Source organism: Panthera tigris, chromosome C1 (genome assembly GCF_018350195.1).
Source record: "Panthera tigris isolate Pti1 chromosome C1, P.tigris_Pti1_mat1.1, whole genome shotgun sequence".
NCBI lineage: Eukaryota > Metazoa > Chordata > Mammalia > Carnivora > Felidae > Panthera > Panthera tigris.
The window spans coordinates 161940704-161965153 of NC_056667.1; the positions used below are offsets into that span (position 1 = coordinate 161940704).

The 24450-nt window shown below is 36.2% G+C and overlaps 1 protein-coding gene across 10 annotated transcripts in view; it reads right to left on the bottom strand.

The window, feature by feature from the left end:
- Positions 1 to 1615: 1615 nt before the first annotated feature.
- Positions 1616 to 24450, bottom strand: part of ATF2 (activating transcription factor 2) — an 81911-nt gene continuing 59076 nt past the window's right edge. For 8 of the 10 annotated variants that reach the window (XM_042994733.1, XM_007074552.2, XM_007074550.2 and 5 more), the window contains 4 exons: positions 21700 to 21849; positions 17179 to 17385; positions 9008 to 9113; positions 1616 to 4183 (listed from right to left, as the gene is read on the bottom strand). In XM_042994733.1, the coding sequence (XP_042850667.1) occupies positions 3957 to 4183; positions 9008 to 9113; positions 17179 to 17385; positions 21700 to 21849 (690 nt within the window). In that variant the 3' untranslated portion in view covers positions 1616 to 3956. Of the gene's footprint in view, positions 4184 to 9007; positions 9451 to 14990; positions 15068 to 16667; positions 16744 to 17178; positions 17386 to 21699; positions 21850 to 24450 lie in introns of those variants that run through there. The other 2 variants (XR_006220789.1, XM_042994734.1) reach the window with 2 other exon arrangements.

Here is a 24450-nt window from a genome sequence, read left to right on the forward strand (position 1 = left end):
ACCTGAGCCGAAGTTGGATGCTTGATCGGCTGAGCGCCCCAGGTGCCCCTAGAAAATGTTTTCTTCTAAATGTCTTTTAGAACTAAATTTTTGGATAACTGTGTTCTCTAGGCATTTTTTTCCCTGTGTCTGTGCAAGTGTATATTTATACAAATGAAGGCCTACAAGTAAACAGATTTCTCCTATAGTTATAGTCTCACAAGTGAATTCTTAATGTCAAGTGTTAAACGCTACAGTCTGAGATGTAGAAGTAATAACACTACATTTAACAGTAAGTACATGCCAGAGACAAGATCATCTTTCCTGTCCTCTGAAACAAATCAATGCAAACAATGAGTTTGACCTTTTAATATTTTTGTCAAATTTTGTTAGGTATCAGCAGCTTGTCTTCATGAAATCTTTTATCTAATATCATGTAATCCAGATTAAGTACCTTCATTAGAACGTGTACCTTACAAAATAGCCATGTGATTTTTTTTTGCATCTCTTCAGATTGGCTCAATCTGAACAAGACCAAAATATCAATTCACATGCTCTCCATCTTTAATTTCTTCACTTAGCACTGACCACTTTTAGCATTTGTATTAGTAGGTTAATTGTGGTTCCCAACACTTACCCCCCAACCCTCTTTGGAATGGAGCTCCATCCACAAAGGCACGGATTTTTGTGTTTGGGCTCCTGGTGCATTCCGTGTGCCCAGAACGAGTGACACGCTGAGTAGCTCTCACTCACTGAATAAAACGAGGTAGAGGGGTTCAGAGCCAGCACAGCACCGGGGTGGGGAACAAACCATCTTGCAGGCTGCTGTATGGACTTCAGCTCTGAGTGCAGCGAGCTGCTCCAGGATTGGAGTAGATGGAGCACCACAAGCTGATTTAATTTGCAAAGTACCATCCTAGCTGTTGTACTGAGGATGGGCTGAAGGAGGAGGAGTGGAAGCAAGGAGGCCGTTTCTAGGCAGATACGGTAAACTGGGTGAACGATAATAAGGGTACAGAGCAATAGCACTGTACAGGGGCAGAAGTGGTTGAATTCTGGATTGTTCTGAAGGTAAACCCAACAGCATTTCCTGATAGTTCGGAGGTGGGAAGAGAGAAATCAAAGACACCACCACCGTTGTCCTGGCTTAAGCAACTGGAAAAGGGAGCTGTCATCAAGTGTCTTATGAAAGACTGCTGGAGAAGCACACTTGACGGGAAGGTGGGGGGGGGGGTGCTAAGGAGTCAGTGCTGGACGTGTTACACTTGTTGTAACTGAACTATAATGGTTGGCACATAACGTTGGACGTGTTACGTTTAAGATGTTTTGTCAGGCAGTTGCCAAGAGATGCCAGAGGTGGGCGGACTGGTGTATGGGTATCGTTGAGAGAATGTTCGTGGCTGGGGACAAAAGTTAAAAGTTCAGTGTATCTGGCTGGGGCTTAATGAATCCAGAGAAGGACAAGGCCTGAGCACCCTGCAGTTGAAACGTCTTTAAGGAGGATTGAATTTTATCACAGAAATAGAAAGACTATCCGGTTCTTCTCAGGTAACAAACATCCTGAAGGGGGCGGAAAGCATATTACCAAGTGCTGTTACTTTACGAAAGAGAGGTAAGGACAAGCAAATTATGAACATAATTTAAAGATAGAATTTATTCTCTGATGGTTTACTCATGCAAACTGCACATAAAAGAAAGTAGTACAGTTTGTGTAACATTGCAAATGTAAGGACTCAAAATGCTAGGTACAGAAGTAGTGCGACATCCTGAAAGTCAAAATGGAATTTGTGTTTATACAACTAAGAATGATTTTCATTTGCTGAGCACAGACTGATTTACAATGAAAGTTTTGCTAACCTTGGTAAGTTCATTAACCGTTTACATGACTTCTTACATCTATGTAGTTTTATTTTACAGTTGCAAGAATTCCTGTTACCAAAAACTTTAACTTGCATAAATAATAAAATGAAAGAAAAATGTACCGAAGGACTTAGGAGAGTGAAAAGTTGAGGCTTTTCCTAACCCATCCAAACTTACAATAGAAAATTGCCTTCTTGCAGAATTCATATTTTGTGCCTTTGAGATCAACTCCTTAGCATAACTATGAGAAAATCATGATCAGAAATTCATTGCTTTAAATTACAAAATCAGTTAAAAATAAAAAAAATTTAGAAGTAGAATTATCAACTAAAAACGCTCACTCTTGATAAGCCAAACAATAAAAATCCTATTATCTTCATACTTAAAAGTCCTGAAATGTCATTTGTATAATTTGAATGTTTCCCAGTTTGGAACTTAGGCAGGTGGGATAGTTCCTTGAATTACCAAGGATATTCGATATAGGTTTTTAAAAGGTCAGTCTCGTTAGGAGATGGCACCGAGACATTCGTAAATAGTGTAGTATAGATGCAGAACAGACTACACAGCTTATTATAAATGCGTTACAGATATTTACATAATGGAATCCTGCTCGAATGCCAGAAGTTGCTACTGGGTAGGACTCGTAACTATTTTACAAAGTTTTCTTACACACGTCTACTACTTTATTTTTCACAATTTAGTCTATTTTAAAATATTGTACTGTATCTTGAACATAACTGGAGAATAAAAATAGATAATGGCACATTAGAAAACTCAGTATCCCACGGATGATTGGATAATGAGAAAAGTGTACCTACAATCATCTCCTCAGAAACAAACTACATCATGGAATGTTAGTTATCCAAGCCTGCACAGTAATGACATTTTAAATTGCAATCATCTATCGGCCAGCATCACACCGAAGGCATCGTTAAACATTCAAGCAAAGACTGCTGGCATAAACTATTGAAAGAAACATACACACATAACACACATACACACACACACACACTCTCTCTCTCGCTCTCTCTCTCTCACACATGCTCTCTTGCTTCCCACATTATAATTACAATGTTCTAAAGATAGATACTGATTTTTTTTTTCCCACGAGAAACGTTATCAAAATTTGCTACTAAAAGATGACAGTGCTTTCACAAGAATAAGTACAAGTTAGCTTGCAAGTACAAGACAATGGGGGCAAACAGCCTTAAATTTTCTAAGTAATTTTTAGGCTTTTTCTGGCAACCACACCATACTTGATTATGCATAAACTTCTCAGTTTGTAACCTGAAATCTGCAAAAAAACCCAAAACCTAATTTCAAAAAATTATTAGCTATCTGATAACCCTGTATCATAGATGATATAATTTCATGTTTTATTAGCCTCAAAACATAGGATTTAAAATACTGAATTTAAGACTTGAAAAATAGTCCTTTTGAAATGTTAGAGGATTCCAAAATTCCCGTCTACCTAAAATCTTAAAGAAAACGCACGACGAATGACCTTGATTTAGTTTGAGGGTGCATAAAAGCACTGTATGTCTTTTACCACGTTTCACTCACTTAAAAAGTGTTCTCTAATGTTCTTCCTTTTGCATAATGTGCAAAATAAAAGGCAAAAAGATTAAAAGCAAATTTCTATCTTTCTCTTGCTAGTGCTTTATGACCTTGTTAACATTACAAAGTCAACAGGGACGATGCAGAACTTTGGTATAAATGATATGACAATACTACCATCACAGTTGAGGGTAAGAGGTGGTCAAAAGAAATGGAAGTGGGAAGAGACTCAGTAACACCCCCATTTATTAAAACACCACCAAATTAAAAGTGAAATAAACCACAATGAATTATAATACAATTTACACATTGAGCACAGAAAATTAATAAATCTAACAATATTTATAAAAAAAGCAAAATCAGTCTTTTTCCAGAGACTAAAAACTGTTGTTCAGGCTGATCATCAACTGCCGCTACACCAACTTTAGAGCCAAATTTAATTTCAAGTAAAAAAAAAAATTTACAACCACAGATTTCGCATCAACGGAAACCGGTCTTTCCTTGATTTCCCTTTGAAGTCACTAATGAGTATCTAAAACTGCCGCACCGCAGGTTTTTAATCAACTTCCTGAGGGCTGTGACTGGGAGGCAGGAGCCATAACAATCTGCGACAGCGCGGGCTCTGTACTCTGGTCCGCCATCTGTGTGAGGACTGAGGTGGCCACAGCTTCGGCCTTGGAGGTTGAACTGACTCCATTGGATGTGCTGACAGAACTATGCTGAATAGCTTCAGGGTGCGGGCTGCTCGGCACTGACAGGTCTTCTGAACTATCGTCTTTATCAGCAGCTGAGCGGAAAAAAGAAGAATCACGGTTTCTTAAAAACAGCTGTAAGAATGTATCAGCAGGTTGTCAACACACAAGAGTAAAAAGTCAGGGTTTGACAAAAGCGGTTATTTAGATACGATGGTATGACTGGAACTGAGCAAACCAAAAGGTGGCTTTCCGATTATACCTGCAGCAGCTCAAATGAAGGCCTCGCCATGCACACGGAAGCATCTGCGTGCCCAGCTCACAGAACCGAGCCGAGGACGTGTTTGCTCAACAGTGTTAAGAAAAGTCAGGTAGGAATTTGGGAGACAGCCTCTTACAGATATAATCAGACCCTTACCAAGTAACGACAATTTAACACAACCGGTCTGTTTGCCTACATGCCATTCTTATTAAAAGATGAGAAAATTTATACCCACACGCATAAACAAAATGAATTCTTCCATACAAATTGCACTTTCAAATTACTCCCTCTGCATTCTCTAGAACTATATTTATTCTGGCTGACTTTCCATCGATGGCAGCAATGGGTGATTACAACACCTGACTCTAATGATGCATACACATGAGAATGAGCAATATTTAGAATCTAAATGCCACCAGCTGTTAGAGCTGCACGAATTAATTGGGATTCAAATAACAAATTATATAAAACTCTAGAAACTACAATGGAAGATATTCAGAAAGAGGCATTCTGTGTACTTGTGAAAATCTACCAACTTTTAGGACTGAACAATGCATCTCCTACATCTTTCTCATTTTAACAGGATCAAATCCAGTAATTTCATTTAGTGAAAAATCTGATACGCACACCGCACCGGTAGTTACGGTGTACGTAACTTACAGAATGATAACATGGACCAATGATAACTGTGAACCTAGCCCCCAGCTTAAGAGAACACCGCCAATAACAATGATACTTCCTGGAGGCTCTTCTCCTCATCAAAGGTAATCACTGTTCTGATAGCTCTTTAACCACTACTTTGTTTTTTGTTCGAAGTTTTACCAAATAGGTATGCATCCCTAGAAAGTAGCATTTAACTTTTGAACATTCTGAACATTGTATCATACTGGATGTATTCTTTTGTACTTTTTTTTTTTTTTATAGAGTTTATTTATTTTGAGAGACACAGAGCTGAGGTGGAGCAGAGAGAGGGAGAGAGAGAATCTCACGCAGGCTCTGCACTGTCAGTGAACAGCCCAATGTGGGGCTCGATCTCACAAACTGTGAGATCATGACCTGAGCCAAAACCAAGAGTCAGACGCCTAACCAACTGAGCCACCCAGAAACCCCTCGTTTTCTTTTCACTTGGCTTTAAAATAATTTTTATTTAGCGCTTAAAGGTAACAAGCGGGCTGTCAAATCTGACAATGCAGACTGGCCTGCTTCCTGGTGGCCAGGTGCCTATTCTGAAAGTCCATTATTAAAAGACTGTGGACGCTATGAAGCAGGACTTATTCCATGATTTGTGATGCAGGAGATGGAGGAGGAGAAACCTGGCCAGCTTGATTTTAGTTCACATGAAACTCATTTTGAGAGTTTTCTGAAATATAGGACTTAAAGAATTTTGACAAGTTTGCCTCAAATCCATGCATTTTTTGGAAAGCAGTTTTTAAAAATGTATTAATTAGAATCCCCTCTTCTCTATAAATCTCCTATCAATGCAAAATCACCCCTCAAGATATAATTAAAAAATCACAATAAACCTTTTAAAATTATATAAAGTAGAAAGGATCCTTTTCTGAGGAAGCAATAACAAATGTTATAAAATATTTCTAATTCAGTTACATAGCCAACAGAACAGTTACGTGTTCAAGAAACCCAAACCCTGGCAATGGCACTCAAACTGACAAGAGTACAGTCCCCTTTACGTCTCTTCTTCAATATGAAAACAAACGGACCTTCCTCTCAATGTTAAGTTCTAGGGATACACCAGCTTTCAAAAATCAAGAGGCGAAGGTGCCTGGGTGGCTCAGTCAGTAGTGTCCAGCTCTTGATTTCTGCTCAGGTCACGATCTCACAGTTGAGCTGAGCGTGGAGCCTGCTTAAGACTCTCTCTCCCTGCCCCTCCATACCCACTCTCTCTCTCAAAATAACAAATTTAAAAATAAAGAGGCTGATCTATGATGAGAGGTCTAAGGAACTGTAAATACAGACTGCAGGCAATGACAACATAAAACAGTAAATTTTAAAGACAAGTGCTGATCTCCAGACTTTCAGAATCAGGCAAAGCAAATCTTTAGGCTATACAAAGTACCAGGTACCGATTTATAAATGGCGTAATTATACATTCCATATGTAAAATACCTTTATAAAGGGATATACCTGCACCTATGTCCACTTCTGGAAGGTGAGGAGAGAAAAATCACCAACATAACCATAAGCACTAGAAAGAGAAGAGTTCTTACTGCACTCACAGAGCCCTTTTCAGCCCTGCTTAAAGCTAAAAAACCCCCAAGTGTTTGACAATTCACGCTCTGAAGTTTTCCACCTATGTTCATACATATTTTCATTAATGAAAATATAAGCTCTCAATTACATTTAGGGCCCAAAGAAGGTTTCCTTCGCACTTAAGATTACAGAAGCAAGTATAATACAATTTTAATTATGCTCCAAGATTTAGAAAATAGGAATTAATGGTAATAAGATCACTCTTGTGCTTTATTTTTCATAGAATCCAAACATCAAAAATATATTCCTATTTTCATTCATGTTTTATACTGTTTAAGGTGACCAACTGTCATGGTTTTCCCATGCCTGAGGGGTTTCATCCTAGGATGCACGGACTTTGATAATTAGAAGTGAGACCGTAGGGTGGTGTGCTTTTATACTGTCACCTTTATCTGAAAGATTTTTGTAATATTCATTGGTTTCTATTAAACCTTGACTTCACAAATGTTTTGAAAGTCTTAACTACTATTACAGTTCACCATCAGCAATAGCCGTGTGCTAAGACATGCATAGTGTTCACGATTTGTGAACTTCCCCACATTTTCTCCAAGATATAAGTACTCACTTATTCAATCCATCTGCCTTGACTACTAAACAAAAGTCAGATTTTCTCCTTCAAACTTGAAAACGGAAATTACTTTACAATTTCTACAAAATCCAATTATCTCCCAAGAGCTAAAGAGAACTAATTTTATACTAAAACCGTATTTTACTTCCATTTGATTATCTAGAGGACTAGGTAGGAAAAAGGCAGGAATAGTTCCAAACGTCAAAAATGTGTTATTCATTTCCTGCAGTCTATACAACCTAGCATAATATGTATTTCCTAAAAATTTATTAATCTAGACTTTCAGTTTATTTAAGGGTATGGCACATAAACCCACACATTTATACCTTAAAAATATCTTTATAAATTGTTGCTTAAAATGAAAAATCGGCTTGCCTTTGCTGTGCACATGCTACCTTGATAAGAGATAAAACTGATGGGATTAAAAAATTGCAGATGAGATAAATTTTTAGTTGGATGCAACTGAAGAATTCATTTTCCTTCTAATTTTATAGAATCATTTGTATATTCTTTTTCAACTATCAAAATTCAAGAGCGCTCTCTTGTTAAGAAAATCATAGCTGCATAATGCTGAACTCAGTAGCTTCTATCAGAAATTATGTTGTTAAGTCAGATGGGAGCCATAATGGCCTCATCCCTGCAGCAATCATTGTTAATACAAACCCCAAACATATTTCTATATGGTTCCAATTTACTCCACAATGTGTTTCACCATCCTGTGAAAATGACTAGATATCAAAGGACTGAGATTTATTTGCTCAAAACTGACAAAAATCAATGTTCTAAATATATATGGCAATAGAGAGTTGCTAAATCTACTGAATCTTTTAAATTAAAAAATATTGCCCATTCTGATGAAACTGCTTACAATGACTACAAGTAAAGATGGTGGCCATTAAGTTTTATCGTGAGCACCTGAGGAACTGTTTGCATCCAATACAAAATGTTTCTTTCTTTTGAATTACTGACACTGGCAAATTAAAATGAAGTGGATACATATGGTTGAAACAATCTTCACATTTACAAATATCCTGAAATATCACTAAATCATAAAAACAAAAGCTGTGGGTTATATATTATGAATGTTGCCTAATGCCTTCCCAGCTCTGTTACTTGTTACAAATTTGTGTACGATGGACAAAATTGGCCATTTATTCAAGAGTAACAGCTGGCTCCAATATTGTGCATCTTATCAAAAAAGAAGGACATTACAAGAAAGAAAAAGCACAATTACCCTCTAAAATGCTGAAAAACAGAAGAATCTCATTTTGGGGAAAACATGTAAGAGGAAACTTAGAAGCAGATAATGTTAAGAAGTGTTCTACTGTAGCATTTTTATGACCAAAAGACTCAACATAAAGATTCACAACAATAAAAAAAACTGCACAATGCTGATATTTAAGAAAGAACAATAGGATCCGATACTGTAAATGGGCACTATGTATTGTTAAACGAAGATAGTTAATTAAAAAAAATTACTCAATGGAGGCTGGAAAAGAAGCAGTGTTTCACTCTGTCGTTCTAAGACCAACCGTTACCCTGGGAAGATGAAATACCATCAGTACTTACAGTATATTTTGAATTATTAACCTGTTTTGTTGATGTATAGTAATCCCTCGAAAAAAGGCTAGAAACAGGAAAATTCAAAAACTCTAGATTCTACAAAGTATATTCCCCGTTCCATAATAACCTTGCAGAAGTTCTGATATTTAATATTAAGTATTAGAACTGCAGCCTCTGTCTTTTTAACTGTAGCGTGGTTCACTCTGGCAGTATTTCACCGACGCAGCCTAAGGCTATAGGTGATGGCACATTACTCACTATGATAGCCAGATTTCTTCTGCATGGCGGTTACAGGGCAATCTTTATGAGCCAGAAGAAGCTGTTTCAGCTGTGCCACTTCATTTCTCAGCAGGGTGACTTCACTCTAGAGAAGAAACAACTTATGTACCTTAACAGCATCAGACTAAACATTTCTTACTGCTGATAACAAGTGAAAATTAAGGATATCGGGTATCTTTAACAGAATATCAAGGAATAAACAAAATACACTGCTCGAGCAGGCTTAATCAGTACACATCAGTTTTTGTATTTTAGCATTTGTACAAAGACTGCAACTTCTATAAAAATTTAAATGAGGTAACAACATGACTGGATAACATATTTCAAAGTTTTTATGTTGCCATTTGCCTTGGGACTGCTTATATATTACAGGTTACCTGCAGAAGGTATTTTTTAGTTATGTTGCATGCTCTTTTGATTATCTGAAAAATTAGAAACATCAAGGGAGTCAGAATGAATGTTCACTGTCTCTGTTCACTTGAAAGTGAAAAATTTATCCTGGAAACTCAATTAAGCAAGTTTCTGGTTTTCTGGAAACTATGAAAGCCTCCACAGAAGAAACCACAATAATCAAAGAATCATGGATACCTAAAATGCAACAAAGCACTGTGTTGGACACGGAACCAATGATAGTAGATATAATATCTAGATGACTTAGTTGCCCTTGATCTAGGTAATCTGTACACATCTAAATTTAAATCTGATAAATTAATGGTGATTTGTCCTAGTCCTTATTTAAAAATGAGCACTTCACAGCCTTTGTTTTGGAGGCGTTAATCTGGTAGATTCTATATTAAAAAGTTCCAAATTAAGGGAGTCCATTTAATTCCCTTGGGTCACCCCCAAATATTAAAGATGCAGAAGTTAGAGATAATTACCAATACTCCAGAGTGAGTCATAATATGAATTTAATAAAATGGTAGGAAAACTTAATTTACAAACACATCTACTTATTTGGACTCACATTACCCTTAAGTAACCTGAAGTTAAATAAAGAAATATAACAAGCATGTGTACGTAAAAGCTCAGGAACTTTGTTTTCCACCCCTTGGTCTCTTAACCAGGAAGCTGAATGTAGAATTATTTAGAAGATTAGACTCATTAGATCCTATTAACTGATCAATGACAGAAATATAAAAATCCAAAGAATGAAACTTAAGCAAGTAGACTCATTAGATCCTATTAACTGATCAATGACAGAAATATAAAAATCCAAAGAATGAAACTTAAGCAAGTAGACTCATTAGATCCTATTAACTGATCAATGACAGAAATATAAAAATCCAAAGAATGAAACTTAAGCAAGTCTCTTGGGCCAAATAGTTTCTCGCACCCCCACAACAACAAATTGCAACAATGCATTAAAGCACAGAACAAAAATTAATGCTCACAATAACTCGGAACATTAAAAGGCTAAATTGTGTTTAAAATATTGTATTTGAGACAAGAATGGGTGTATGGTGATGAAAATATAAGAGGGAAATTTTTAGTTTCACTTAAAAAAAATAAGCTGCTTATTAGAAAACTCATTTCTCTGTAATACTGCAGTCATCAGCATCAATACTATAAATTATAGCTCTTTATTAATGACACCAAGCACGAGAAACCACGTTATGAAGAACCTAATATATATTATCCAAAATTCCTCCCTCCCTGCTGCATCAGCTTGATTTTGAGATCCATGTCTAATAAGTTTCTCTCATTAATTTCTGTAATATGAAATAGGGTTGGATATGTATTTTTAGCCCAGAATATATAGTATAATCTTATAATAATCTCTTCTAATCAGGTACCTGTGACCACCCTTTCACATTAGTTTGAACCTATGAAAAAAAAATACTTAATTGTTCTGAACTACACAAACTGAAGTTCTTGTGAATACACACTATTTTCTCTACCTAGAAAAGCTTTCCTCTCCTTTTTCTCATCTTGCTAATTTTTTCACTCATCTTTAAGAGTCCACTCAGTATAAATTTGGATAGGAAAATAAGTTAGGAGTCCATTTCTGTGTTCCCAGAGCCATATATACATACGTGTGCGCATTTACGTAGTATTCACCACACCAGGATTGTTAATTTTTGGTTTACTTGTTCATCACCTCTGCCAGATTGGGATTATCTGGCTCTCTGTATCCCCAGAGTACAGCACACAGCCTAGTACGGAGTACTATTTAGTACTATTCTAGAGAGAACCACGGTAATTCTATGTCCAGGGGAGGGTTAAAAAATACCAAAGAAGGTGAAATGAAATTGCTTAAATAATATAAAGTTGGTCAGAGGTCCCAATTTCCTTATTTATGCCCACAACCTCACCAACACAGCTACACTGTTAATTCTTCTCAGACATAAAATGAAAATTGGCATATTTTACAGTATCATCTCACAGAATTTAAAAAATCACAAATGCCCTCTCTCCTAAATATTCTATATAGACATTCATCATAAACCATGTTATGATTTTTTTTTTTTTAGTCAAAGTAAAACATTTGTGGTAAGACAGATGCTGAAAAAAAACTGTTATTCTGGTCTAAAAGTAAATTACTTTGGCATTGTCTGTACCATTGCTTCATTCCATCTGTAGCTACTCAAAGGTTAATTACATACTAATGAACAATTCTTTTTTAGTTTATATGAGTAATCTATTAAAGGTTTTCATTGATCACTGGCTATAGATTGAGGACCAAGTATTCCATAAATTTATGATCTTTGGCTTTTCAGTTTAGACACTACCCCTCCAAATTAAATAAGGGAGTTTCTCATTGCTAAAGGTATGATTTTCCTCATGTTTAGTCTTCACAAAAATCAATGATTAAGTATCAAGATTCCCCTCACACAGTTCCAAGGACTGTCATGGATGCAAAAGCTTACACTTGAGAATGAAATATTTAACTTATGTCTATGACAATAGAAGAAGAAAAAAAAGTATTTTGGAAATACTTTGTGAAATGAATGGGAATGACCCTTTTCTCATTCTCCTTAGTCTCATACTTTGTTTCATGTCAGTCTCCTCTGATAGACCACAAATTCTGTAAGTGCAAGGACAATGTCTTTTTCACTGTTGTATCTCCTGTGTCTAATAACATGCTCTGCACACAAAAGATGCTTAACGACAGAATGAATAATAAATAACTAGCATTTGCATAGTGTCGTTATAATAGACTTCTCTGTACTCTCTCTCTCATTTGATCTTCATAATAGTACTTATTCTAGGAGTATGACAGATGGGGAAGTAAAGGCTCAAAGATTTTTAGCAAGGCCTACTAAAACGAAGAACCAGGTCTCAGGCTCATAGTAAAATGCATGAAGTAGAGGTGGTATCACCATCACCCTTTCCCCCTCTACAGCGGAATTTAAACACTCAGGGGAAAAGAAGGAAGGCGGTGATAGCACACAATACTTCCCCGCCACACCCCCACCTTGGAATTAAAACAAACAGGTATAGTATTTTCCAACTGTCACTATTCCTTCCTATTTCAAGGGATAAATACTGAAATAAAATATTGTTTAGGTGTCAGAAATAAAAGGTTTGATTCTATTCCCTTTTAAGTCAACAAAGCAATAACAAAACCTTTTCCGTGTCATCATTAACTTATGAGTGAAGTCTTCCAAGTACCCAGCTATGAAACAATGCTTCCATTTTTAAAAAAACTTACTAAGCTTCTACTCCACACACATTTTGCCAACACTTAAGTTTCAAAAGCAAAATCCACGACAAAAACTCCCAAGTTTTATATCAGAATAACTGTTAAGGAGCTACGGTGAGTAAAGAATCTGTCTTTGTCCACAAAGGAAACAGGGTGAAATTGTAAACTGACAACAAAATTTCAAAATGAGTATAACTGAAAAGCAAAGTCATGAAGAGGCAGAAACTCTTTCAAGTAAAAGACCACAAAAATCACATATTACCTTTAAAAATATAATAATTTATAACCAACAGTATCCAAGTTTTGGTCTACATTACCATGTCTCCAATTCAACTTCATGATATTGCCTTTTAGCAGCAATTTTAGAAGGCTAAAATATTAAATTCAGTGAGTGGGGCAAGAAGATTGAATAATTAACATGTTCTTTAAAACCTAATATGTATTTGGTAAAAATATGAACAGTCACACCTCAACACTCATTAAAATTTATTTATAATATATAAGTAACCATGGGTCATTACTGCCCACTATACTGATCAGCTACGCCTGTATGTCACGTGAAGGATTATTAAGGAAATGTAGAATTGATGAATGTTTTTACATAAAGTAGAGTTTAATTATTTCTCTGACATTCAATTTTCTTTACAAGTCATTCTGTTCTTCACAGTTAACAGTTTTGCTGTTGGGAGACTGAAAGTTTTCCTCCCTGAATCCAGGTTAACTCTTTACATTCTGAAAATCAGAATCTGTCCCTTTTTAGAACTGCTATTTTATTTGATAACTAAAAAACAATGAATAAAAACCATATAGCCACTTGAAACAATTACTGAAGCATACTTTATTCCCAAATCGTTCATGCTTCTCAAAAGCCTTTTCACCACTGTTACATCCTGGTGCAGGTCATTCTTAAAATTCCACTTATATTTAGGGATTCATTCCTATAGTGATTTCCATATCTACACATTTATTCATCTAACTATAAACTTTTTATTAATGAAAAAGTTATGCTCCAACTATTTTTTGAGTAATTTAGTGAGGTGACATTCCATGAGCTAGAATTAACCATTTTTTAAAAATGTTATTAATTATTTTGAGAGAGAGGGAGACAGAACATCAGCAGGGGAGCAGCAGAGACAGAGAGGGAGACACAGAACCCGAGGCAGGTTCCAGGCTCTGAGCTGTCAGCACAGAGCCCGAAGCAGGGCTTGAACCCACAATCTGCAAGATCACGACCTGAGTCACCCAGGCACCCCTAGAATTAACCATTTTAAAGTGAACAATTCAGTGCACCTGGGTGGCTCAGTTGGTTAAGCATCCGACTCTTGATTTCAGCTCAGGTCATGATCTCATGGTTTGTGAGATCAAGCCCTACATGGGGCTCTACTGTCAGGAATCCCTGCTTGGGATTCTCTCTCCTCTCTCTCTGCTTCGCTCACATGTGCACTCTCTGTCAAAATAAACAAACAACAACAACAAAAATAAAGTGAACAATTCAGTGGTGTTCAGTACGTTTACAATGCTGTGTAGCCACCTCTCCCAATCTGGTGATAAAACACTTCTGTCACTCCAAAGTAAAACTCCTTACCCATTAACCAGTTTCTCCCTATTTCCTCCTCCCCATGTCACTGGTAACCACCAATCTGCATTTGTCTCTATGGATTTCTCTCCTCTAAATATTTCATACAAACGGAGTCACACGTGACTTTGTTTCTGGCTTCTTTCACTTAAGCATGTTTTGAGGTTCATACACATTCTGTACTCTCACTCCTTTTTATGGCTGAATAATATTCTACTGTGCATATATAACATAACTGCCCCACTCACTTTCTTTTTACCCCTAATAATATATTACAGATTATTTCCCAGGTTGATACATACATACGAACTTCATTCTTAAGCATTTTAAAAAACATCCCTGATAACACATCATTTCACCTATCTTCACATTCTGATATGCATTTCTAAAACTAAGAACACTTTCTTATCTAACCATGAAGCCATCATCACTTAGTTTTTAATGATTAAACATATGGATTTTACTTTTCTGTTTGTAATTTGAAGTATTAACTAACGTCCTATTAAACTGTAGCGGTTAATTTAGGAATTTCTTTAATTTGACTTCAATTTAAAAGATTCATGCTTTCAAAATGATACGTTTGTTAACTTTTACTGAGGTGATAAATCTTGCCTTTATTCCTCCAATCAAGAAATTTCTACCCAGATTAGGAAAACATAAAATATATTTTAAGATAATGACATTTAATCATAGTTTGTATGGTAGGAAAAAAACATGAGATGAATGAAGTAAGGATTACATACATTTGTCTCGAATGTTGAATTTTCCAAGGTTTTCTGAAATAACAAAGCACTGTTGCTATTGATAATGGCGATCAGTGCTGCAATACAATTAAGGAAATAGCAATATTTCATTAAAGCTGTTAGTACTACCATACCTTGGGTCACAGCAGAAAACTGGCCCAATCTGAAGTCCAAGAATACCCTGTAGATACCATATATTTCTATACCACTTTAAAGTTTTCAAACATTTTTACTTCTTAAATAGAATAAGCCAAATTAGGAAAATATTGACCAATTTAAGATTTAAAATTTATGTACTTAAAAATTCTTGCACTTATTCTAATTCAAATGATTTATGCAAAAAACCCTCAAGAGAAGTAGGATCAGCAGGCATTATCTCTATTCTATGTGTAAGGCAATGGAGGCTAACAGAGAATGACATGCTTCATGTACAACTAAAAAACAGCCATTCATTTAGAAGAATAATCTTGTTAAGAACAGAAAGGAAACAGATACACCTAAATCATTTCGTTAATGTAACATATTTGAAACTTTAAATTAGTACCTATAAACTGTTTCATTTTATTTAAGAGGACAGAAAATCATAAATATCATGTTTTTTTCCTAAAAAGTTATGAAAATAGTTTTAATATGATTTTTATTTTATGGAGAGAGAATCTTTCTTTAAGTTTACTTATTTTGAGAGACAAAGCATGAGTGGGGCAGGGTCAGAAAGGGAGAGAGAATCCTCAGCAGCGCAATCTCAGTGCAGACCCTGCCGGATCCCATGGTTTGTGAATTCATGACCTGAGCTGAAATCAAGGGTCAGGTGCTTAGCTGACTTGAGCCACCCAGGTGTCCCTAGAGGAAGGGATTAGGGGGAGAGGGGGAGGGAGAGGGAATGAATCTTAAGCAGGCTCCATGCTTAGCACGGAGCCCAGCACAGGGCTCGCTCCCCATGACTCTGAGATCATGACCTGAGCTGAAATCAAGAGTTGGATTGAAAATAGTTCTTGATTAAGAATTTACCAGATGATGATAATATATGTTTAAGATAACCTAGTATGTATTTAAAGTCTCTGTGATGTGGTAAATGTTTAGATTTTTTTCTAAATGGTTAAAATGGCTAAAAATAAATTTTTCAAGACAAATTTATTTGTTCTCGAGCTCATTCCATCAACATCCAAAGCACAATAGAGAATTTTAAAAGATGACTGCTTCACATATGAAAAAATGTTTATAAAATTTACGTTAGGTTAAATACTTTGTCTGATGTTAAAAACTTTTTCCAAAGTATTGAAACAGATATTAATACTGGTGACATCTTTAAAGATAGATTTAACAAGAGAGCAAGTCTCCCCATCAATTATGATTATAAAGAAAGATTCGTTTTTAACTGGGAAAGGATGACTCAAAAGACTGACCGGTAACAAGTACAATTCACTGACATCAATTTTCTAGTTGATGCTCATCGTTTTCCCGGAGAATATTCACAACATTAAAACAAAAACAAAAGGAAGAAAGAAAAAAAGAGCATGAAGGAAATCGACTTGGTACCGACACCATCACTGTAAATCTTACCAAAGACTCAACAGGAAAGAGCTTTAAAACCCTTATATCCCATGAGGTTCCTAAGAAACCTGTCTGCGGTGAACTGGCAGGTAGAAATGATTTCTACTGCCACTGGCCATATTGTACCTGTTCTGTGGATAATCAGAGCCCTTCAGTTTCCAAGGCTGTCAATCTGACACCTTTTCCGAGCACTATATTCACTCTAAATAAACAAAACAAAATTTATAATTCAAAGAACAAAAGAAATTAAGAACAAAAAATGCTACTAAAGCAACTTTACAGCTGTGACAGAAACCAAAAAATAAGAAAAATGAAATACCAGTGGTATTTTAAATTTCAAGGTTCTTTGTTTGAACTTTACACCACAACTTTATAAAGTTTAAGCAAGATAGTTTTGGTACTTTTGTATCACACAAGAACTTAATATTTAACATTTCTTCATAGTGTCAGTGTTTAAAGTGTTATAATCCTTCATCTCAGTATTCAAATAGGTTTATAAAACTATGCTTTAACTACAGATTCCACACACACCCAATATTGTGTGCTAAAATGTCTGGATGGCTAACTGGAAAAAATAGGGAAGAGCTAAGTTCACAATTACTAAAAATAAGACAACATTTACATATATGCACCTTACCTGCAGTTGACCGTTTAATGAACTCAAGTCTTCTGCTTTCTTCTCTAAAGACTGAACCCAGACTTTCCTTTTTTGTCGGCATCTTGATGCTGCTGCTCTATTTCGCTCTAGAAATTTCCTCCTTTTTTCATCAGGATCTTCATTAGCTGCTCTTCTTCGACGACCGCTTGTATTTTGGGTCTGTGGAGTTGTGTGAGCTGGAGAAGCCTATAATAAACACAAATGGAAGCTTTTTATGTTTGTAGCTGTGAGCGAGAACATAGGCAGTAAAGGGTTGCTACTATATTTTCTAAGTCTCATTGTATATTATCAATATTTAGGGGTGACATGAAAATCACCCTGCAGTTTAACGAATTCCTTGAAATAAATAAGCCCTGCTAAAAAAATAAGATTCTCACTTTTTCACTACCATAGTGACTATATTTAAAGTTTGTATAACATTTTCATTTATACAGAAATAATGTGGAAAACTTGAAAACATAATACAAATGAACACGTATAGATCTTGTGTTTTTCCAACTTTTTTTTTCAATATATGAAGTTTATTGTCAAATGGTTTCCATACAACACCCAGTGCTCATCCCAAAAGGTGCCCTCCTCAATACCCATCACCCACCCTCCCCTCCCTCCCACCCCCCATCAACCCTCAGTTTGTTCTCAGTTTTTAACAGTCTCTTATGCTTTGGCTCTCTCCCACTCTAACCTCTTTTTTTTTTTTCTTTTTTCCTTCCCCTCCCCCATGGGTTTCTGTTAAGTTTCTCAGGATCCACATAAGAGTGAAAACATATGGTATCTGTCTTTCTCTGTATGGCTTATTTCACTTAGCATCACACTCTCCAGTTCCAGCCACGTTGCTACAAAGGGCCATATTTCATTCTTTCTCATTGCCACGTGGTACTCCATTGTGTGTATAAACCACAATTTCTTTATCCATTCATCAGCTGATGGACATTTAGGCTCTTTCCATAATTTGGCTATTGTTGAGAGGGCTGCTATAAACATTGGGGTACAGGTGCCCCTATGCATCAGCACTCCTGTAGCCCTTGGGTAAATTCCTAGCAGTGCTATTGCTGGGTCATAGGGTAGGTCTATTTTTAATTTTCTGAGGAACCTCCACACTGTTTTCCAGAGCGGCTGCACCAGTTTGCATTCCCACCAACAGTGCAAGAGGGTTCCCGTTTCTCCACATCCTCGCCAGCATCTATAGTCTCCTCCAACTTTACTTTTTAACATCATGGTATTATACAATCCTTTGAAAAACTGTGAAGTACTAAAGGAAAAAATTTAATAACTTACTTAAATTCACTATGAAAAAACCGTTTTCTTCCTATTTTTGAAGTAAAATTTTAAAAATAAAAAATAGTAAAATTTTCTTTTAAAAATTGGTTTCTCTAAAATTGAGGAGTAAAAGTACAGTAGTGCCCCTTATCAGTAGGGGATGCGTTCCAAGACTCCTGTGGATGCCTGAAGCCACGGAGAGTAGCAAACCCAATATATACTACGTTTTTTCCTATGAATATATACCTATTACAAGGTTTAATTTATAAATTAGGTATAGTGTGAGATCAAAAATAACTCATAATAAAACAGAACAATTATAACAATATACTGTAATAAAAGTTATGTGAATGTGGTCTCTCTTGCTTTTAAAATATTCGTACTATACTCACCCTTCTTGTGATGATACGAGATAAAACGTTTATGTGATGATGTGATGTAAGGTGGATGATAAAGACACTGTGGCATAGTGCTAGGCTACTAGTAATGAGCCTTCTAGCAATCTGTCAGAGGGAGGACCATCTTCTGAGCCATGGTTGACTGTGTGTAACTGAAAGCACGAAAGCTAAACCGTGGGACGAGGGAACTACTGGATATACATAGTTTGGTACACTCCGCTTTCCTTCAATTTGTGAAATTTAGGGTCAGGTTCACATGATTATTAATGTTCATCTTCCTGGTGGGCAGAATCTCACGGGAGTCTAAATTTTAATTTTAACTGGTTCCCCTTGCTCAACGGATCTGCCTAGTTATCTAAGATCAGCCAGGGACAGAAATTTTCAGTCAGTCACTAGTGATACTGTCTAGTATCTGGGGCTATAGAACGATAAGCATTTCCAAGCCGTTCTTAAATCCCAAAATTGTGCCATGGAACACCTGAACTTGGGAGACAGGAAACAACGAACCCCTGGAAATAGTGCAAAGGAAATAGCACTTTGTGACTACAGGTACATGACCCAAAGAAGCCTGAAAACAATCTGTTTGCCTAATATGAATTACATTCCAAAATGGGGTGAATAAATAAAATTTCTACCTTCTAATCTACATAATAAGCAATAATCTTATATATAAGCTCAATCAAGGTAAGCTCTGCAGGGAAATCATCAAACTACTTCTCACTCGACAAACTCCAAAACCACAGGTTCTCATTTAATTTCTTTTCCAAATAACTAGCATTAAAAATTATGAGGGTAATTTAACTTATACTGTATTTTAATTGTAATAAAGATTAAGTATTAAATTAGATCATTTATTTTACGTACATAATTGCAAGTTAATCTTTTAGAAAAATATTCTATGGCTGGTTTCAAGAATGGCAACCTTGAAATATTTTCTTGTCTTCATCCTCTTAACTTATTGATAATAGCAGGTTTTTTCTTTTACTCATTTGGCTGAATAGGAAAGAACAGGTTTGTTTGTTTTTTTTTTAATTTACAAGTCAGTTATTACAGCAAAGGCTAATCACAGTATTAGAAGCAGGAACTAATACAGGGTTACATTTGTACATTTTTACACCTCACAATTTAAGGCTACTTAAAAGCATATACTCCTCCTTCTCTCCTTTCTTTCAGTGATCCATTCATTACACATCATTAAAAAGAACACAGGAACTATCCTAGAAACTAGAAATACAATAGTAAACAAACATAAAGTCCTGCCTTATGAAGCTGTCATCCAATATGATATAAAGATACAAATAAAAATTAGATCCAGGGAAATAATGGTTAGCTTTATATAGAAATTATATAAAAATTTATATTTTTATAGTTATATAGAAGTTATATAGAAATTATTATACAGAAGTTATATAGAAATTATATATTCATTTCTTTTAAATAAACTTGGAGGATGTAAAAACCACACAGAGCTTGCAGACGATACAAAAAAACAGCCATGGGTGGATTTGGCCCATGAGTCCGTTTGCTAATGTCTGAATTATGACATTAAAACACACCCACTTATTTACCTTCTCTCTTGGCCCCTATGTTGTTTAGTCGATAACTACCATAACTACATTCCACTTTAAGTTTTGTAAAAATAAAATACAGCTATCTAAAAACTTAATGCTTATGAGGCAATCTAGAACTTGCCATTTACCTGTTTAATAGCAAAGTTTTGCTTTTTAATGCCAATGCTAATACTGTTGAAGTATCTCTTAAGATAAAAGTTCTAAATAGAGTTCTGAAACATTTAACAGAAATAGTTACCCTTCCATGTAGAAATGCACTGTAGACATAACAGACCTATCAACCATCTGATAGGCAGTCACAAACTGCAGATAAATGAAAAGGACCTCTGGTATAAACAGTGTCCATAAAGCATATATATCTGCTCCTTTGGTAATGTCTCTCACATTTTAATTTAAGAATCATTTGACTGGGGTGTCTGGGTGGCTCAGTCGGTAAAGTGTCCAACTTTGGCTCAGGTCATGATCTCACACAGTTCGTGAATCCCAGCCCCACATCGGGCTCTCCGCTGTCAGCATGAAGAGCCCGCTTTGGATCCTTGGTCTCCCTTCCCTCTCTCTGCCCCTCCCCAGCTTGCTCGCACCGCGCGCTCTCTCTCTCTCAGAAATAAACAGAAACATTAAAAAAAAAAAATCATTTGATTCTGTGTCTCCCTCTCTCTCTGCCCCTCCCCCGTTCATGCTCTGTCTCTCTCTGTCCCAAAAATAAATAAAAAACGTTGAAAAAAAAAAAAATTAAAAAAAAAAATCATTTGATATATGCCAGTAATCTCATAAATACAATCCACAAAAAATGAGTTAAAAAGCGTCAGTGGAGATTTGTGCTATGTCCAACATACATAGACAAAAGCATTTACAGGGTGTCCTGAGCAGTAATAATTGCTCGACTATTTTAATTATTTACTTATTTATTTTCGGGTGTCAATACTTTTTGAGAGACAGCATGGGTGCAGAGGAAGGGCATAGGGATAAGGAGAGAGAGAATCTTAAGCAGGCTTCACACTCAGCGTGGAGCCTGATGCGGGGCTAGATCTCACAACTATGAGGTCATGACCTGAACTGAAATCGAGTTGGACACTTAAATGACCGAGCTACCCTGGCACCCCTGGGTGTGAATACTTTTACACTGAACTACCTTTCCTAATGTTTTTGGTACCCTTTTGAAATATGACCAGAAGTAATTTTTTCAAAGTATATAGTTTAAGTTTCCTTTAAGTTACCCCGTATTTGTTTTTTAAAGGATAACAGAGTGTAGATTATAAAAACAACACACATACCGGAGTTTCTGTAGTGGATGTGGCTGGCTGTTGTAGGGACTGTGGTCGAGATTCCTCTGACTGAGTTCTAACCAATCCACTACCATGACCTTTGACAGTATCACCATTGGTAACTGGAGGATGTTGCTGGGTCAAAGCAGCTTTTAATCTCTGAAATGCAGACATCAATTTAAAAAAAAAAGTTCCCTGCTTTCCACTCAAGTCCAACTCCCAAAGTATTCTTTAGTTAACCAAAAAAAAGTATGTGTTAAGAAATGCATTTGGCTTTAAAATTAGTTTTATCATTACAAATAGTAAGACAAACACTCTGGAAAGCTTTCCTGAGTCTTTCTGAGTACTACTATAGGATTTAATACTTTGCTATCCTAATCAATTTTGAGGAAGGAGTGAAAAACACCATTAACTGAAAATAACCAGTTCCGTTCAACTAAAATAAATAACACAAGTTAATTATGTACACTGTCACCTATTTTCTTGCCCTTCATTCCTGAATCTCCATCTTTTTAGGCTCTCCTAGATTCTTAAACCTAAATCTCTTCCAAATTTGGGCCCACTTTGGACAACTGGGCTTATTTGGACAATGACCTGATGTTGCATTTTTTAGGCCACTATATTGACTGTCAGACTGAACCTCCTCCTAGAACCTATAGCTAGGTTTGCCTCCCGTAGGTCTTCCCTGTCTCCAGTAAGGAGGTTTAGTTTGAAGTCTATCCCCTCTACTATGTTCCATTTGCCATTTCACTGAATTGCATCTGACCCACTGCCAGGGTATGAGTAACCTAGGGTCAGAAGGAGGCCTTAGACACTTACGGCTACCTCTTAATAAAAACACAATCTGCATAAAACTTACTATTCTATCAGCAAAAGTGTATCATATGTGAATATCTTAGTTCCTCAAACAGTAAGCTCTTTCAAGAGCAGAGATTTCCTTACATTTCTTTGCATCCCTTTTAAGCGACTGGTACACGGATTTGCTACATGGGTGAACAACAAATGTATTTGTTAACTGAGAGAAATTGGATTCTTTGGCAAAAATGGCACAAGCGATATCTGGGGTAGTTTTATTGTTAGAATCTGTAAATATGAAATAATTAGCACAAGATAATCATACCATAATATCTTAGCAATGAAAGGCACCTGAGAGACCTCGGATTATTATTGTTGATATTGTTCTCAGTAACAGTTGTAGTCCTTAAGCCCAAAATAAAGTTTCATTATCTGTGGGGGAAGGAGGCTACAAAATTGATATGAGAAATGTGTTGCAGTCTATCCAGTGCTTTCCAAACTTCCCAGAAGTCATAATTGGCTGGGTGCTAAAAACAGATTTGTACCCACCTTTCTCTCTCCCTTCCTTGCCGATGGCAGGGAGGAGTGGGAAAGAGAGAAGAGCTTTTGAAAAGCACCCAGGTGATTCTAGGACAACTGCTTTCATTTACTCCAATAAGAGCAACTTAGCAAATTATACAGCTATCCCAAAATTTGTAGTTTATTTTCATCTATGCGTATCTACGATGCCATCTACAAGTGATCCAGACCCCTGAAAAAACTGAAGCATATATGAAAAGGTCCACCAAAATTTCCCTTGAGGCAATAACTATATCTAGACAAGTGTTACTGGACATTTTCTCTCTACTGCTAATCACTGTAGATGCTGGGTATGATTTTAAAAATAAGCCAACAGTTTAAAAATAAAAGTTTACTGGGGTAGAAGCTATACATCGTAAAACGAAGTCTTTTTTGTGCATAGTCCTATGAGTTTTAACAAGCACATACAGTCAGTCATGCAACCACCCCCTACCATCAGAATACAAAACAGTGCTATTATCCCACCAAATTCCCTCATGCTCCATTCCTGTCACTCTTCCTCCCACCCCCAGTCCTTAGAAACCATTAATCTGTTTTCTGATCCCCAAAGTTTTGCCTTTTCCAGAATGTCATATAAATGGACTTATACAGTGTTACAGCCTTCTGAAATCTGGCGTCTTTCTTTTAGCATAATGTACTTGAGATCCATCCATGTTATCAGTATTTTTTCACTGAGTTTCTAACAGGACAGTGTCCCCATTTTACAGATTGGGAAACCAGAGATCATTTGCCCAAGGTCGTCTTAGTAGCTAAGACACATGAAATTGAGACACTCAACTGAAGGGATAGTATGGAAGTGGATGGATTAAACCAAAATGAGGTAAGTGATCAAAGGAGTAATTGGCTCCAACCAGTAGGACTACTTAGGCTAAATGGTAAAGAACTCAAAGTAGAAAGGAGTTTGAAAAGTATAGGTCAATATAAATAGAAGGAGGAAAATCTGGGGAGGTGGTCAGCCTGCATAATTATATCTTTTAAAAACAGAAATGTTACACATCAAAATAAAAGAAATAGTACCTATAGTGTTAGGTTAGGGCTTTCACTTCTAGATATAAAATGTACATAAATCTAGGTAGTGGTTGAGATGTGAAGCTTGGTAAATTATGTGTTGGTAAAACATTTTGAAGTCCTTAGGTAGAAAACATCATAGAACTGAAGAGCATTTAAAGTTTTATAGTGAAGAGCTTAACTCTTAGAATTAATGAAATACAGTAACTGCACATAGGGGAGTCTGAAGTACATAAACATCACTCTCTTGAATAATCTTTAGTAGGGCAAGTTACTACCTTATAGAGCACTTAAAAGCAGCATCAGTATTCATTCATTATCCTCTCTTGACTGCCCCAGTGTATACAGTACTCACCCAGTGAGGAAGCTCTAATGTTT